At 47.8% G+C, this 18,161-nt stretch overlaps 1 protein-coding gene across 3 annotated transcripts in view; it reads left to right on the top strand.

Moving 5' to 3' along the window:
• The first annotated feature begins 12,863 nt into the window (after positions 1–12,863).
• Positions 12,864–18,161, top strand: part of PCDH19 (protocadherin 19) — a 108,199-nt gene continuing 102,901 nt past the window's right edge. For 2 of the 3 annotated variants that reach the window (XM_060138183.1, XM_060138184.1), the window contains exon 1: positions 12,864–15,010. In XM_060138183.1, the coding sequence (XP_059994166.1) occupies positions 12,864–15,010 (2,147 nt within the window). Of the gene's footprint in view, positions 15,011–17,781; positions 17,923–18,161 lie in introns of all 3 variants that reach the window. The other variant, XM_060138181.1, reaches the window with a different exon arrangement.

Genomic DNA, 18,161 nt, shown 5'->3' on the forward strand with positions numbered 1-18,161 from the left:
AATCTTTAAACAGGCTTCTTATACTTTTCACCAGCCACAGCTAGCCATTATGATTAATGAAACAGTGCATTAGTAACCTAGATCTGACCAGTGCTAAGGCATGATTAATCTTGTGGCCCAACTGCTCTTCAACTCTTTTTGTTAACCTCTTGCCTGAGGATGTATAGGTATCAAGAGAGACTAAGCGCCTCCTTGTCAATTACACTAGGAGCCCACAGTCAGTGCTTTATAAGCCCTGGGAAGTATGGAAAAGCTGCTTGGCTGCTCTATCTTCTTATCATCAACCTATACTGAGAGCCTTGCCACTTATCTCCTTGGTTCCATCTACACTGCTATTTGGATGTCACCATAGTCCATCCTCATGTGAGCCTTGGCAGAAAATAAAGATGAACTTAAGTGCTTGATCTGCTACGTTCTTTGTTGTCAAGGAGAGAGGAGGGGTTACCTTTTAATTGATAAGTGAAACCTAGTGCAAAATGGGGACGTCTTATAGAAAGGAGTTGTCTTCTGAACTTTGGAGTTGGTCCACGTATCAGGCCTAAAGCAATTACGTGGGTAGCACCAAGAGAGCTATCATTTGCTGGATCCACTCTCAAAGTCAGACTTGCTTTATGTTCACATGGAAGAGGTTGGTTCTTAGTACTGGTCATCTGGGTGCTCTTAGACACAGTTAATTTTCATTATGCCAAGGCAAGGCTTAAAGAAAGATGTATAGGCTTAAAAAAGATGTCATAGGCTTGGAACACACCATACTTCTGGTGTACTCATGAGCTCTGACAGAGGTCGAAATTGTGGGAGTACACAGGAGAGTTCCAGGACCTTCTGTCCCCAAGAGTATGTAAAACATAGCAATACATGGTTTTACAGATATAGTGTCAGGGTTCCCAGAATTAATAATTTTCACTTCTACCACTAGGTCTTATACTAACCTCTGCCTCCTGGTCTTTTCCTTGTGCTGTGTGATCTTTTGACAAAGTTCTTACTGCTTTTACTGAAACTTTCCTGGTCTAATTGTTAGCAAACATATTGAAGAAAATCAGGTCTGCTCAACAGTCCATCTCTTGGCATTTTGTGAATTCTTATCAATGTAGACTGCCTTAATTGGTTTTTAGGTCTGATATTAAATGTTACTTTTGCAGAGAGGCCTTTCCTGACCCTCTGTTTTAAAGTTAGTTTCTCCAACCTCTTCTTTGATATAGTAAGAAAACATGCTCTAGATCCAGATAGATCCATTCCTTGGCTCTGCCCACCACTAACTGTGTCACCCAAGGCAAGTTACTTGGCCTCTCTGCATCCCAGTTCCCTAGTAAAATAGGCATAATAATAGTACATACTTCATAGGGTTGTTGTGAGGATTAGTTATGGTACATAAAGCATTTAGAACAGTGCCTGGCTGTCATCATCATCATTCTCATTATTATTTCAGTTCATGTTTGTATCTTTCATATCATTTATTATAACTTTAAATTGTTGTAGGTGTCAGTTTGTCTTTTTTATTTTTCAGTCTCTCTCTCCCACTGTTCTGAAAGTTGTGTGAGGGTAGAAACCATGTTTGTGTTTGCTTGTTCATTCTCCTTTCCTCAGTGCCCAGCACATAGTAGGAGCTCAATAAATATTTGCCAAGTAAATTAACGATAATTTAAGGAGTATTTTTAAACTGCTCAAATATCTCTTTCCTCCAAGCTCTTATTATCATAAAATCTCTTTATAACAAGAAGACTCCCAGATCTCAATCAATAGAACATTTTATTTCAAGGAACATTTGCTACAAAAAAAATGCCAGGGCAACACGTTCCAGTCTTCTATGTCAGCCTCTTCCTTTTTATTATTGCCTTTGCCTTCTCCAGCTATTTACAACTAGATCTACTAATGAGACCCACCTCTAGGTCCAGACCCAGAGCCCACTTAAATCATTCGACCCATAACTAAGGCAAAGTGATTGAGGATTTAGTCTAGGGTATGGAAATTTTGAAGGTACACACAATTAAATAATTTAAATGTGCCATGCAAACTGTAAAGACACCTTATCCTAACATGAAGTGTATTAGAGATGTACTCTAGATGTCTGTGTAACCTCCAAGTCATAGATCCTACTCACTGCACCCTCTGTCACAGCTAGATCTCCTGGAACCAACTAAAGACTCCACCTGTGCATTTTACCTGGAATCATCTGCTGATGGATGGATGTATCCTGTCCTCTTCTTCCCTGAAATATTTTGGAACTTCATGAATTCCTTGGACACAATGCCTTAGACATCCATCTGCCATTGCTGATACCATCCTCCTCTGAATTGCAATACCTCTGGTCTCAGTGTTGCCACCCATTCTCAGCCTGGAGCCTGAGCTCGCTCTAGTTATACTGCCTTGGTATATGTTGTACTGGAATTTGACTTGTGTAAGAATTAGTGAGTTAACCTAAAAGGTGGGTAAACTAGAGGAAGGAAGAGGAAGCCAAACTGATTTATTTCCAAGTGAACCACATATCATATAAATGATATTTAGTTACTACCTCATTCAAAACTTTGATGACTCCACTGGCCTCTAGTATAAAGTTCTAATTCTTCATTCTAGCAATCAAGGCCTTGCACAATAGCCTCTACTTACTTTTCTAACCTCAACTCCCATTACTCTATACAAAGCTTCTGTGAGATCCTAGAGGGCAGAAGCTTTCTCTTTTTTGCTAGTAGCCTGGCACTTTAAATTTTATCTGTTAGTACATATAACAGCTAAAAATTATTGAGTTCTTTACTTTGTGCTAGGCATGTAAAACAGGAAGTACTTTACAGATATCACCTCACTTTACAGGCATCATCTCATGTAACCACCCAACTTTATGAAATAGGTAGTACACTAATTTGCCCAAGGTCACCCAGCTAGGGAAATGTTAGAACCAAGAGTTGAACCCAGATCTGTTTAGCCCCAGAGCTTGTGCCATTAATAACTACATCATATTACTTTGATGGTGTCTGTAGAAAAAAATACTTGAGCCAAACTATACTCTTAATTGTTTGCCTAACACATTGAAATTACTGCAGCTTATGTGCCTCTACAAACACCCTTTCCCACACCTGAAAGACTTTCCCACAGCTTCTAGGTCTTTAGCCACTCCTTTGGACTTAGGTTATTTCAATGCTGAGTACTGCTGTTTGGATACATGATAAATACTTCCTTGTATTTGTAGTTCTACTTTTATGATATCCATAGCTAGACCCTAAGCCCTTGGAGGGGAGGATTCACGTCTTACACTGTTACGTATTGTCAGTCTTAAGTATCAAGTACAGGAACTTAGATCAATTAAGTAATATTTTCTGTTGGTGATGGCTTAAATGGGGATGAAAAAAATAAATTGAAGTAAGGCTCATGATTAATTACAGTTGGCAAGAGACCTACATTACATAAGGATGTATCAAAACATGAAAGTCCTTTCATGTGCAAATATTAGTTACTGGGATGAGAAAGTGAAGAAACAGGAAAGAAATAGTTAGTCATCATCATAACCATCATCCTTACAAGTAAATCTGCTTCGGAGGTTGAATTATCCTAACACCTATCTTAGACCAATCTATGGGAACTTCCAGAAATCAGAAATTAGTTGCTTAGGCTGGACATAATTATTTTGCATTTATGGAGTAATGTACATTTATAAAACTGCTTTATAATAATTACAGTGTTCACAGGAGATCAAACAAGACTGAACAGGAAACCTGGGAGGAACTTCAAAGGCTTCCTGATGACCAGGGACTGCCTATGGTAGGAAATCTTTGGTTAAACTCTATGTAGATCTCTTTTTCTCAAGAGAGGATCAGATTTCATTGATCTCCATGTTCCAAAGCTGTTCATGAGCCCTGCTGCTCTGGATGTGTGACAGCTATTTATTTCTCAGGGAAAAGGGAACTAAATTAAGCATCTTTATTTTACTCTCCTTGGCTAGAAAAATGTAATGCTATATTGGAACAGGTTAATGGTTCACCAAGTAATATTCAGAGCCCTGAGTTATAAAGGAAGAGAAGCCCATGCGTGAATCTTCTTTAACATATAAGAAAATATGTGAAATTCAGAGTTGTAAATTTTCTTCTGACTCTTGTAGGTGATTACATCTGCTGGGGTTTTAATCTGGAGATTTCACAGACTATGAGGTCAAGTATGGTACTCCATTAAAAAAATACATATATATATATATGTATACAACGACATAACTTTCTATTCTCTTTACATTAGGAAGAAAAGTCTGTGGAAGACGTCTTCATATACATTGACACTGAAGAGGGAAACTCTATCTAAATTTTTTTCCCCCCAGATAGCCCTGATCTCTGCTATGGAGCATGCAATTTGATTAGCTTGCTAGTGCTCACTTACATTGCATGACTAACAAAATTATTAATAGCTATAAAATTATTCAGTTCCTTAAAGATGCAGTCACTATGCTTCTCTCAGTGGTCTCTCACAGCAGCAAATTCTAAGCTGATAAGAAGTTGCACACTGATTTTAATTTTAAATGTATTTTCCATTAATTTAATTGAGCTCACTCTTGCTCTTCTGCAATGGCACCAAGAATCAGAAGGGCTTTCTTGTCTCTCCCACCACACCTCCATGGATGGAAGAAATCAGACGCGGATTTTCTCACTTCTCATCTTCAGGCTGAGCCTGTCTTTTTCACTTTACGGTTTCTTTCTGAATGACCCTGTTGTTGACCCTGGGCATGCAATCTGAGAGCTGCATGGGGGTGGAGTGTGGGGAGGATGTTCTGGAGCTCAGCAGATGGATCCCAAGAGCACAATGGCTTACTAGCCCTTCCGTGATTGTTGCCAAAACGCCTTCCTGTTTTCAAAAGTGTCTTGCCCCCTGCTCCTTTGTTTTGCTATGTTAGGAGACTGCAGTTCCGATTTTGCTAGGGACCAAAATCGGCTGTTTCAAGGAAATGCAGCTGCTTGCTTTGTTGGGTGACTTGAGAGAGGGAATTTTTCTACCCTTCTTCCCCAACCTCCTTGCTACCCCACCCCCACATGAACTCCACTGGCTGGCTCATCATTTCATAAAACATTGATTTTAGAAGCTGACTATTTACTTTTGATTGTTTGGCTGGGGCTGCAACGAAGTCATTGATGGCTCTCATTTTGAGCTATCTCCTGTCCACTCTTTTCGGTCAGCCTTCCAGAACTGATTGCCTCTTCCCCCAAATGAAACTGCACAGCCAGATGGCAAGGCTTTTTCAAGTTCTACTGTTTCCCAGGGCAGAGAACACGCAGAGCTGCCTGGGCCTCAAGCTGGGCCAGCTCTCCTCTAAGACTGTTGGTTCTCTTACCAGCCTATCATTAGGCACAAGGCTTAATCTGATCACTGCTGCCTAGCCTGGTATCCCTGAGTAGATATTGCCTGGTACTGATGTCATTGCATTTTGTGATCTTTGCTGAAAGGGACCAGACACGCTCAGCCCAGCTGGTTTCTTCTGTGATTCAGGATACCCTCTTTCTTTACTCCTCCAAAGTCCCAGCTTTTGGAAGAAAGGTCTTTGGTTCTCTCTGGCCATTCTGGCCTCAGCTGCAGGCAACAGACACAAATTAATATGCGTTCCCTCCCCACGTCCAGTACACCGATATGCAGACTCTTGGACCCCAAATCGGGATGTTTTCCCAGCTGGCAAGCCATTGTTTTCTTCTCATTCAAAAAGGGTGCATAATTTCTCTGCTGCTAAGATGATTTTTCTGTCACTTCTGCTCTATCTGTCCCCTTCATGGTACTCTCTCTGTCTACTTCTGGGATCTCCATCTTTCAGTTTATTCTCCACTGCCCCAGGGCTTGTCAACCTGAACAGATATGGTGCATTGTGCTGTTAGTGGCATACATGACATGCCTTTGGTACTTACATTGCTAGCCCAGGTACTGTAACTGTAGCTGTCAAACTGGTAGTTCTTCATGTTTATTAGTTTTCTTTCTTTCCTTCTTAAGTTGACATTAAACCAACTAGTAATTTTCCTAGTTCAGTGACAAATCAGTCAGTGGAGCAGCTGGAACTCCCAGGGAGCTACACAAGGCCTCTCCTGAGTTTTGGGAGAAGCTTTGGAGGAACCAAGAGCAAACCTAGGCCCAGCCTGGTCACCTAGGACAAAAGAGTATACAACAGGTCGGGGGTCCTCACTGAAATCATCTTTTGCCCAAGATATCTAGAGAAGCCCAGGAAGCTGGCTGATCAGATTGATTTTTGTGTTCCTCTTTTCACCAGCTCTTTGGCTATTATTGTCTATTTGAACTTAAGGCAAAGGGCTGCTCTAGGTGGAGTTCACACACTTACCCCAGCTCCATCACTGTATATCTCAAAGCCTTAAAAGATCTGATTTGTTTTTTCCAGTCCTGTGGACATCTCCAAAAAGAATCCAGCCTCCTATAAAACCAGGCAACCAGATAGATATTTTTTTTTTAGTTTAGAAAACTAATCTTCAAGGTCCATCCTGTAAGGCTGATATTTTGGTAAGGGATCTTTCAGCACCATCAACCATTCCTTTCAATGATATTTCTGCATCTTTTCCTGCTCCGCTTGAACAACTCCAGAAATAGCAGAAGAGACTTTGAGAGAAGTCGAGGCTGGGAGTCAAAAGCCAGCCGTGTCTGGAGCTCTAATCTAGGCAGTTACACATGGTATAGGGGCCCCTAGAATCCACTTACTAGGTTGCAGTACTAAAATGTGGGGATAGCAGTGCAAAAAAATGGATTGGCCTAAAAGAGAGCATCCCTAGTCTGTACACTTTCAATTGTCTCTTCTTTTTAGCATTCAGTTTATATTTCAGTTGGTTTTTGAGGTCTTATTTGGTGATGATTTTTTCCCAAGTTGTCAAGAAAGCATTTCTTCTGGTGGTAGTGGGGGTGTGGAATGTCACTCTTACCCTCCTCCTTGGGATGAGAGAAGCAGCAGTGGGAAGGATGGGCATGATCTGATCAGAGTGCCTTTGAAGGGAGAGCTTTCTGTTTTCAGAAGTGCTGGTGGTGGGGAACAATAACAGTTGGTATGAGTTTGCACCTAGGAAAATAGCGTTTGGGATCCACTTGGAGAGAATTCACATGAAAAGGTTCAGGCAATAATGCCATGAGCTCAAATGGTGCTGTCAAAACATCACAGGTAGTCACTGCAGGATAGTACAGAAGGTGTTAGAGAGCAGTGTCATTTATTGAAATGTATCTGCTGATTTAGCTTTTGCTAATTAAATAGTCCCCATGATGTGTGTTTATGTAGGGACAAGTTATGAGTTTTGTAGCAGCAGGGATTTGGCCCTTTGGGAAGTGCCATTCCTAATGAGAGGGGTTAAGCATGGAAAGGACTTGGGCATAATCTGTTCAGGAATGCTGGTCTTGTCAAAATGGGAAGACGTGGACTGATTAATAGCTTTCCGTCTCTTTTTCACCACTGTTCCCTACCTCTCTGTGTTTCTTGGAAAAGGCAAGCATCAGGGTCATGATGAACAATTTTTTCTCTACTCTTTGTTTTTCCTGCTACAGCTCTCTGGCTGTCATTATTATCCTTTGTCACAGGGTGGGATTGGGGGTGGGGCTTGGGAGGAAGAGAGGAAAAAGTAAAAGGGACTCAAAGACTTGCCTTGTACCCCTTCCCTTATCTTCCTGGTATTTCAAAAGTGTCATAAACAGCATCCAGGATGGTGAAAAATCACCCCACCCCTGCCCAGCAGGCCTACATCCCTGGCTGCTTCTCTTAAGGCCTTTCCTTGTGATGCCTGGGAGTGTGTGTGTCTGTATATGTGTGTGTGTGTGTGTGTGTGTGTGTGTGTGTGTGCTGGGGGTTGTTAACTAGAAATTGGGCAATCACTTTGGGCAGAAGGGACAGAATTTCAGGAAGATGTCAACATGGTATACCTCATTCTAGTTCTCCCATTGCCATTCAGCATTATTTCAGTGGCATGGCTGAAATTTTAAAGATAAAAGTATCTTACCAATTTGATTCTGGCCTCAGAACCAAGAGCTGTCTTAGTCCAGAGAGCTGGCCTGGGCTGCACAGCACTGTAGTTGATACCTAGGGGGGCCTAGTGTTTCTCAGCAAAGTTGGATCAAAAATACTGAGGATGGTCACTAGATGTCCCTCTTGTGTCTCTAAAGAGGCTGAGGGGGGGGGGCTCCCTTCAGGATTGAAGTAAAGGGAAGCTAAGACTGAGGGAACTTTCTTTTTGTTTTTATTATCTACACCCAGAACGGTTTTATTCAATTAATTAATAAATTCCTGAGCATGAAGGTGTTTTCGGCTACTCACTGAGTCAATAACATTGTTGCAGTACAATGATCAAGTGTGTCTATGAGCAAACATTGGTGGAGTATAATGATAAAGCGCGTCTATTTGCAAAAAATACATTCTGAGAGCAAAGGACGGCGGCCTTAGGGTTATCTGTAGAAGTTGATTGTGGGGGATGGAAGAACTATTTTTTTGGAAGGGAGGTGTCACTATCACTTTGATCTTGGGGGTGATGGGAAGGTAGGAAAGCAGAGGCACCCGCCCCTGCCTCTCTCCATACCTGGCTTCCATAAAGCGGTTTAGTATAGCTGGGAGTACTTGGGGTGCTCTACTTGGAAAGGAGGGGCGCATTGAGTGTGAACGGGGAACAGGACCCAGGGGACCACGTGTGATCTCCTTAGCTAAGAGAGTATTTGTCTTTGCAAATGCAGAACAGGTCTTTACAATGTGATTGCACTTACAAAGGTAATGACATTGTACATGAATTGAATTCTCCTATTTATCTTTAAAAGACAGCAGAATATAGACATTCTATTAGCACTCCCCAAGGTAAGAGGTCCTCAGCCCTCTTATCTTGTTGTGTGCATCTTTTCAGATGCCACGGCAATATTAATCATTTTACCTGAGTAATTCTTCCATTTCTTGTTACCTGGGGGATTGTTAATGGCCGAGACTACTTCTCAGACTCTTTGCTCCCGCTCAGTCAAGCCGTGGAGGCGCCAGTTTACTTTTATTGATCAGCGGGTTCCTGACAGCCTTTGCCACAAGGAAGCAGCATCATCCTTTTTTAACTTAAAGGGGAACAGATCGCCTTAAAGTTTACAGCTAAAAGCTTCTAAGCAGAGCATGCAAACATTTTAGTATGCTGCTAATTGTTCTGTTTAAATAGTCCAAGCAATATTTTAGAAAGCTGCCAAACGCCGAACTCATATCCCGTGATCAGATAGCAAACCCATTTCAAATGCCTTTTTAGGCCTTTTTAATTAGACAAAGATGCACTTCATTCCCACTCGCTGACATCAAAGGTAAATAACTGTGATAAATCAAATGGAGCCCTTCTCTTTACGGAGCGCGTGAGGTGCGCCCGCGTTGCCTGCCATGTTGTCACTCTCCTCCAGAAGGGTCTGCAGAAAACCGGGCGGGCCGCGGGGCTCCCTCGAGCCACGCTCTGCTGTTCACCCGCATCTCTAAACGACCAAATTAAATGATACTTATTGCAGATGCTTCGATTTTCTCCTACATCTTCTGGGCTGAATTGCATCCTAATGTGAGAGAGTGAAACGACCCCCACGCGGAAAGCGGATCAAGCTCTCCGCGCCCTCCGCTTGGTCTCAGATGCACGTTTAGGGGGTCTCAGCCTCACTCCCGAAATAATTCCTTTCTGTAGGAGGAAGCTGTCTTCTTCCCCTTCCAAGGTAAAGGCTGCTAAACTAGCTCCTTTTGGAAAGAGAAATATATTTTTTAAAGCAGCTGGGTTGCTCTCTGCAAGAAGATGGCAGTTTTGAGAAAACCTATTATGTGTTCAAATGCCTTTTTCCCTTTTCTTGTTTAATGTTTTTTAAAGGGCAAAAGTGAGTCTCATTTTAAACAAACAGACTCGGGCCAACGTCGCTGGGCTAATTATGACTTTGCTCACCCAAGATTCCCAAATATCCGAGACGACTCACTCAGAAGGGAGGTTTACTCTTCCAAGAATTCTGAATTCAGAAGCCGGTTCCCTCCACCCCCAATCTGTGATGAAAAAAACACTCCAACTTGTTCGGCGAAGTGCTTTTTATTCTTCCCGCCAGTGACCTTAATTAAGAGACTCAGAACGGGGCGGGGAGGAGTCCCCTCTGTCCCCAGGGCGCCTTCAGTCCAGAAGGCAAGCCGAGTTTGATAGCCCCAGCCACGCTGGCCTCCCGCTTCTCAGCACTGGCACACACCAGCCACTGTCGCCACCACCGCCCGAGCGAAGCTGGCAGCCCCCTAGGACCGAGGCCCCGCAGGAAGGCTGGGGCGCCCAGCACACCGGCGCCGGCTCCAGCTGCCAGCGACCTATGTGGACTGCGCGCCAGCTCCGCAGCTCCCGCTGGACTCGGGGCTCTCCCGGCTTGGCGCGGCGCGGCGCGGCGCGGCGGCGTCCGCTCCACCAGCTCTTCTCAAACGTACGGTTTATTTATAAGGAGCTAAATTCTCCAACGGGGTGGGGTGAGGGGCAACGAAATGTGTCCAGCCCTCTCGGCGGCTCACTCCCTGCGCCACAGATTTCATTTGATTAACAAGCAACAGACAAGAGCTAACCGAACCGGGTCAGGGGCCCTGCTTGGGCCGGGGGTGGAGGGGGAGCGTGGTGCTGCGTCTGCCGGGGAAGGAGGGAGAGGGATGACGGTCCAGGAGGATGGCTGCCGTGGTTCTTAGCTGAAGTGAAGAGTCACCGGCCAAGAGCCGGATGAATGACCACCTCTGGGGCGCTTTCTCCTATCCGTTCTTCCTTCCACTACCCGAGAAGGAGAAGAGAGAAAGACAGAGAAACTGACTGACAAACCCAGGGCGAAGAGACAAAGAGGGAGGGGGGAGGAGGAGAAAAAAATATGAATATGAATATTATATTCAAGACATGAAGATATGTGAGGGAGATAAACACGCCGAGAGAATCAAATCCTGCAATCTCTACAAACATGAGAGGCGCGCAGTTCCTGGGGAGGCTAAGTTGCAGAGCCAGCACGCCGCTCTCCTTGCTCCACCCTGCCTTCTTGCCCTGGCTGGGCCTGCCCGCCTGGCCTCCCCTGACTCCTGCTGCGGCTCCGCTGGCTGGGGTACCACTTGGTCCCGCCAGTGTGTAAGTTTCCGGCTGGCCCCGCCCCGCCCCCTCCAGCGCATTGGCCCCTCCCCAAGCCCGGAGCCCGCTGGGCTGCGCGCTGATTGGCTAACGCCTGGCGTAGCCGGGCTAGGCAGCTCGGGCTTTCTCTGGCTCTCTCCAGACTCCACGGCCAGTAGTTTGCGGCATCGGCAGGAGCAGCAGCAGCACTAGCGGCGGCGGTGGGCGCAGTGGGTAGACTGACGAGCGGGCACAGACGGTAGCACGGCTCCCGCGCGCCATGCCCCGGTTGCCCGGGGGACACTGGCACCCGCGTCCCTAGCCTGGCACGGGCCCTTGGCGCGTTACGCTCCGCGGCATTCTGGCTGAGCGGATTTATCGGCGATCCGAAACCTCCCACCCCTGCTCGCTCACACTCCCCACTCACACTCCCCACACCACACACTCACTCTTCCTTTCTCTCACACATTTACCCACAGCCCGAGACAGAAAGAGACTGCGAGATAGACCTCCGAGTGCTGGAGCGCCCGGGAGGGAGTGAGCCCAACGCAGCGCGGCCAGCGCCTCTCCAGGAGGATGGAATCAAGACGCTCCCGCAAGTAAACTTTGGCGGCGACATAACCGTCGACCGTGGCAGCTGCTGAGGCGGACCCCAGCGACATGCAACTGAGCTAGGAGGGCTTCCTACCGCGGCGGCGGCGGCGGCGGCGGCGGCGGCGGCCCTCGGAGCGACACCCCAGCCCAGACTGAGGGAGGAGGAGAAGCCCCTGGTACCTGCGGCGTCGGCCCCGCCTCTCCTGGCCGGTACTGTTGTCGCTTTGCCTCCCCTCCTCCCCATTCCCCGTCCCCCGGGCCATTGGAAAGACCCGGACTTCTATTTTCTTGGACAAATTGCCATCGGCCAGCTTTCGCAAACTTGACGTGGAGGCTCGGGCTGCGTTGGTAACTGTGATTTTCGAGACGAAAACGCCCGCAGTCCAACTGCTCTGTGGGGGTGGCTCCGTGCCCATCTCCGATCCTGGACACACGCGCCCCTCAAGCCTTCTGAAGCCAACCACAGTGCAAGGGAGCGCGTTCTCGTCTCGGCAGCCTCTCTCCCCTCCCCCTTCTTCTGCCGGCCCGGGGAGAGCCATCCCGCTCAGCCGGATACTCTGGCGGCTGCGGCGCTTGACAGCAACTCAGACTCCCTCCTGCGACCCCCCTTTCTCCCCAACAGGCCTCGAAAAGGCCAGCGTGACCCCCCCGGACCCCGGAGGGCGCGTTCCAGGCGGGTCCTGTCTCCGCAGTGATCCAGGAGCACTGGGGGGAGGTCCTTGCGCATGCCAGGTGCACAGACTACGCGATAGCCAGCCCCAGTGCAGGTGCGCCGCGGCGGGCCGGGCACTGCCTGAGAGGCTGTACCCTCACTGCACTCCCCGCCTTCGCCTCAAGCGCGGTCAGGACTCAGCAGCGCGTCGACCCGGCCGCTCAGACGCCGTCCGACCCGCAGCCCTGCGCCGCTGCGGCCAGTCGAGCCCGGCTAACTTTGAAGGGGGAAAACTGAGTAGCCGGGCTGGAGGGAGGGGGCTCGGGGCCGCGCGGCGCTCCCTCGGCCCCCCGGAGCCCCCGGGTCCCCCGCGAGCCCCCGCCCGGTCCGCCGCAACCTCAGCATTGGAGCCGGCGCGGGTGTCCCCCCCGCGCCGCCGGGCCGCCCTGGGCGAGACTCCTCCGGCGGCCTCCGGGGCCCCGGGGCGCGCGCAACAGGCGGCCCGAGTCGGCGGGAAGCTGGAGCGCCGGCGGCGTCGGCCTCGGAGGGGTGTGGAGAGGCGAGGCCAGGCAGAGCCCCGCGCAGCCATGGAGTCGCTCCTGCTGCCGGTGCTGCTGCTGTTGGCTGTACTGTGGACACAGGCGGCCGCCCTCATTAACCTCAAGTACTCGGTAGAAGAGGAGCAGCGCGCCGGGACGGTGATCGCCAACGTGGCCAAGGACGCGCGCGAGGCGGGCTTTGCACTGGACCCACGGCAGGCCTCTGCCTTTCGTGTGGTGTCCAACTCCGCTCCGCACCTGGTGGACATCAACCCCAGCTCGGGCCTGTTGGTCACCAAGCAGAAGATCGACCGTGACTTGTTGTGCCGCCAGAGCCCCAAGTGCATCATCTCGCTTGAGGTCATGTCCAGCTCAATGGAGATCTGCGTGATTAAGGTGGAGATCAAGGACCTGAATGACAACGCGCCCAGCTTCCCGGCGGCACAGATTGAGCTGGAGATCTCAGAGGCGGCCAGCCCTGGGACGCGCATCCCGCTGGACAGCGCCTATGACCCGGACTCGGGCAGCTTCGGCGTGCAGACGTACGAGCTCACGCCTAACGAGCTATTTGGCCTGGAGATCAAGACGCGCGGCGACGGCTCGCGCTTCGCAGAACTCGTGGTGGAGAAGAGTCTGGACCGGGAGACGCAGTCGCACTACAGCTTTCGCATCACTGCACTCGACGGCGGCGACCCGCCGCACCTGGGCACTGTTAGCCTCAGCATCAAGGTGACCGACTCCAATGACAACAACCCTGTGTTTGGCGAGTCCACCTATTTAGTGACCGTGCCAGAGAACTCACCTCCCAACACGCCTGTCATCCGTCTCAACGCCAGTGACCCAGACGAAGGCACCAATGGCCAGGTGGTCTACTCCTTCTATGGCTACGTCAACGACCGCACTCGAGAACTCTTCCAGATCGACCCGCACAGCGGCCTGGTCACGGTCACTGGTGCCCTAGACTATGAAGAGGGCCATGTGTACGAACTGGATGTGCAGGCCAAGGACCTGGGGCCCAACTCCATCCCGGCACACTGCAAGGTCACCGTCAGCGTTCTGGACACCAATGACAACCCGCCGGTCATCAACCTGCTGTCGGTCAACAGCGAGCTGGTGGAGGTGAGCGAGAGCGCCCCACCGGGCTACGTGATTGCACTGGTGCGGGTGTCTGATCGAGACTCCGGCCTCAATGGGCGCGTGCAGTGCCGTTTGCTGGGCAACGTGCCCTTTCGTCTGCAGGAGTATGAAAGCTTCTCCACTATCCTGGTGGACGGACGACTGGACCGCGAGCAGCACGACCAGTACAATCTCACGATCCAGGCGCGCGACAGCGGCGTGCCCATGCTGCAGAGCTCCAAGTCCTTTACCGTGCGCATCACCGACGAGAACGACAACCACCCGCACTTCTCCAAGCCCTACTACCAGGTCATTGTGCAGGAGAACAACACTCCCGGTGCCTATCTGCTCTCTGTGTCGGCCCGAGACCCCGACCTGGGTCTCAATGGCAGTGTTTCCTACCAGATCGTGCCGTCGCAGGTGCGGGACATGCCTGTCTTCACCTATGTCTCCATCAACCCCAACTCGGGTGACATCTATGCGCTGCGATCCTTCAACCACGAGCAGACCAAGGCATTTGAATTCAAGGTGCTGGCCAAGGACGGCGGCCTGCCCTCGCTGCAGAGCAACTCCACTGTTCGGGTCATCATCCTCGACGTCAATGACAATACCCCAGTCATCACCGCCCCACCCCTGATCAACGGCACCGCTGAAGTCTACATACCCCGCAACTCGGGCATAGGCTACCTGGTGACCGTTGTCAAAGCAGACGACTACGATGAGGGCGAGAATGGCCGGGTCACCTATGACATGACAGAGGGCGACCGCGGCTTCTTTGAAATAGACCAGGTCAATGGCGAGGTCAGAACCACTCGCACCTTCAGCGAGAGCTCCAAAGCTTCCTACGAGCTTATTGTGGTGGCCCACGACCACGGCAAGACATCTCTCTCCGCCTCTGCGCTCGTCCTAATCTACCTATCCCCTGCTCTCGACGCCCAAGAGTCGATGGGTTCGGTGAACTTGTCCTTGATTTTCATTATCGCCCTGGGCTCCATTGCTGGCATCCTCTTTGTCACTATGATCTTTGTGGCGATCAAGTGCAAGAGAGACAACAAAGAAATCCGGACCTACAACTGCAGGTAGAGCCAACTTTTCTTTCTTTCCTTCTTTGTCTTGGGTGAATAATGTGTATCTGTGTCTCTGTGTGAAAACCCCAGTGCTTTTGTTTCCTATTTAAATACATGCACCCTACTTACAGCGCTTCTTTTTGGAGGGAGGGGGGAGTTTATGTCAGCCCAAGTTGATCAATTCTTTTGAACTGACAGTTTTCTGGAAGACAGTCATTTACTGTTCGAATGGATTCTGTCACATAATGATGATGAGCAGAATAGCAATTATCATTTTAAAATTTGCACAGCTGTCTCCATGAAGTTATGGCAGAAAAAAATTAATATGAGAGAGAGAGAAAGATTGATTGATTTTTAGCAGAACCTTGAAGTACCACAACTTGATTTGGGGGCTGTAGTGTTTTGGGGACAGGTACTGAAAGGAAAGGGAGTACTGGCAGCTGCCCTGTCCTGTTGTAGAGAGAACCTCTGAAGAAAGCCTGTGAGTGGGAGTCTAAGGTAGGAAACAAAGTTGGGGGAAGAGAGAACAGAAGTGTGTGGGGAAGCAGGCGATTAGAGTTTTTTAGTGTGTTCTTGGCTTATTTTGTATCCAGTCCCCAAACATCTGGCTATGTGAAGTGAGATTCTACTAGTCATCTATATGTTTTCAAATATCTGGTTATTGGGTAGAGACCAAACATCCCAATGAGGAACAGGACTTTTGCATCCAGATGTTTCACTAAAAGTAGCAATCTTCTGGAGTTGATGGTTCTTTCCTCTAATGTGGAACTCTGCTGTGGCCCTAAGAGCTGGTCCTTACCAGTGGATGTCACTATGGGCTGTGGTGTTACAGTTTCCCTTGAAATGTGTGCAGAATATGTGTGTGGTATGCCTGAGAGAGAGGGAGGTGGGGGAAGGAGGGAGGGAGGGAGGGAGATAGAGAGAGAGAGAGAGAGAGGGAGGGAGGGAGGGGGAATAGAAATGTGGAAACTGGAATGACACGTAGTAATTTTTTTAGAAAAAGATTTCCTGATAAGCACTTTGGAGGGTCTTACTGAAGCCCTTCCTTACAATATCCAATTTAGGATAATACATGTAATTTTTTTTCAGCAGTGTCTCATTGAAACGGTTGAAAAAAAAAGTTGTTTCTTTAGTTTGCTGAAAATGAATGATGCTGCTATTTCCAACCAAGGTGTGTGTGTGCTTTCAACACACCTACACATCCAGTGTGTCTTTTGTGCCATCTGTGCTTGCATGTTAATCAGTCAAAATATGTTCCTGTAGGTCCAATTTGTATTTGACATCAACTGAAATGCACACTTCTGTGAATCAGAGCCCCCTGAATATGTAACAGCCATGCAATTATTGTTTCCCTTTTACTATTCTCTGCGTTACACAAGTTAGTAGACAAATGCTAACCACACATGAATATCAATCAGGTGCCATAAAAGAGCAGCTGCAATGCCTCATAAATGCTTTAATCCTGTTGCTAGTGAAATGGCCATGACTTTTCTTTCCTTCAGCTCCGAGTCATTTCAGATGGGAGAAATGGAAATTAATATTACTCTTACCTTTGAAACCTGTGACTGCCAGTGGCATTTTTTATAGGAGAAAAATGAGGAGTCTATAAAATTTTATTTATATGGAGATAATGATAGAGGGGACTCTTAAGCCATTTCCTCAGCATAAAGTAAATGCATAAGACCCTTTCCTTGATGAAAAGAAATCAGGTTGAAATAAAGATATTGAAGGCTTTGCCACCTCTTGGTGATGTATGACTCAAAGTGAGAGCTCTTTCTGAGAGCTTGCCAGGGAGATCATTAAACAGGGAGGAGAGCATTTGAAATGAAAAGAAAAAAAAACAAAAAAGTGAATCTCAGTGCTCTCCAACTTCACTCATATGTGTATTTTGTAAAGAGCTCTGTTTCCTGCGCTGGTTTGGGATTAATGAAGTACAGTTTAATTAAATAATTGCTCGATACAGAAAGGGCTGTGCAATGAATGCCTCAGCTGAATAATTGGACGGGGCATTGCCAAACTTACCCATCGTGGGTAAACAAAATGATTAGAACTTCTCATTGATTCTAAACGATTAGAAAAGAAAATCAACCCCAGTCCTGGGGTCTTTGGGATTTTATCTGCTCCCAAGCCCCAATAGCATCAGCTTGCCCTCACTGCAAGTCTGCCTGAGCACAGAGAGAAAGGGTGAGGGGAAGGCAACTGCTCAGCTCTAGGAAGATCCCTGGGACATAGCAAGAATGTGCCTCTGGAGATAGGCAATCTCCTGGTCTGATCACTTTTTAGAAACCTAAAGTTTAAGAGCTTGTCTTTCCGTGTATTAAGCAGAGGTTTCTTGTTCTCAGCCTCTGCAGAGCCTCTTCCTGAAATGCATTCGTTTATGATACTTGCGAGATGATCTGCACTTGCTGTTTGAATTGGGCTCCCTTTTTGTATTCAGACAATTAGCTTTGTCGAGGGAGAATACAGGCACAGTCTTTCCCTTGTAAAGATCAACCTGTATTATTTATTAACCCTATTGTTTTGCTGATTATTGCTCAGAAATGGAATTTCCAGACAATAAGCTGAATCATTGTGTGCAAAGTAATAAATGACTTTGAGAATCTGGCTACATTTAAATGTATTTCTTTTGACAAGTCTCTTAATGCTTGGTGTCTTTGGTGCGCGTTGCTGGGTCTGTGTCAGTGTTAATTAAATTGAGCTCTTTATGTTCCAGCACAGCTGCTTGTAGGTACACCTGAATGGAGAGGGATGCTGAATGCACTAACCTTTAAATTCCTTTGCAGTAATTGTTTAACCATCATTTGTCTCCTCGGCTGTTTTAAAAAAGGACAAAACAGCAAGTGTCTGCATTGCATCTTGGTTTCTCCCATTAGCAAGGAGCAAGACAAAAAGGCTGAGGAGAAAGTGAGCCTAAGGGGAAAGAGGTAAAAAGTCTTTTCCCCTCGTTCAAATGGGTTTGGCTATCAGATTTCCTGAGGAGAGGTGGGGGTGGGGTGGGGAGTAGGGGGGAGCAGGGCTAGGGCAGTGGGAACGAGGGTGTGGAGGAGAGGAGCTGAGAATTTGTCAAAGGACAGGGTCTGATTTGCTCCCGTTCAAAATCGATCAGTTCTATCACCAAGGAACCTGATTGAGGGTGTTCGTCACATGGCAATTGCTTGGAGGA

This window comes from Lagenorhynchus albirostris, chromosome X (assembly GCF_949774975.1).
Source record: "Lagenorhynchus albirostris chromosome X, mLagAlb1.1, whole genome shotgun sequence".
NCBI lineage: Eukaryota > Metazoa > Chordata > Mammalia > Artiodactyla > Delphinidae > Lagenorhynchus > Lagenorhynchus albirostris.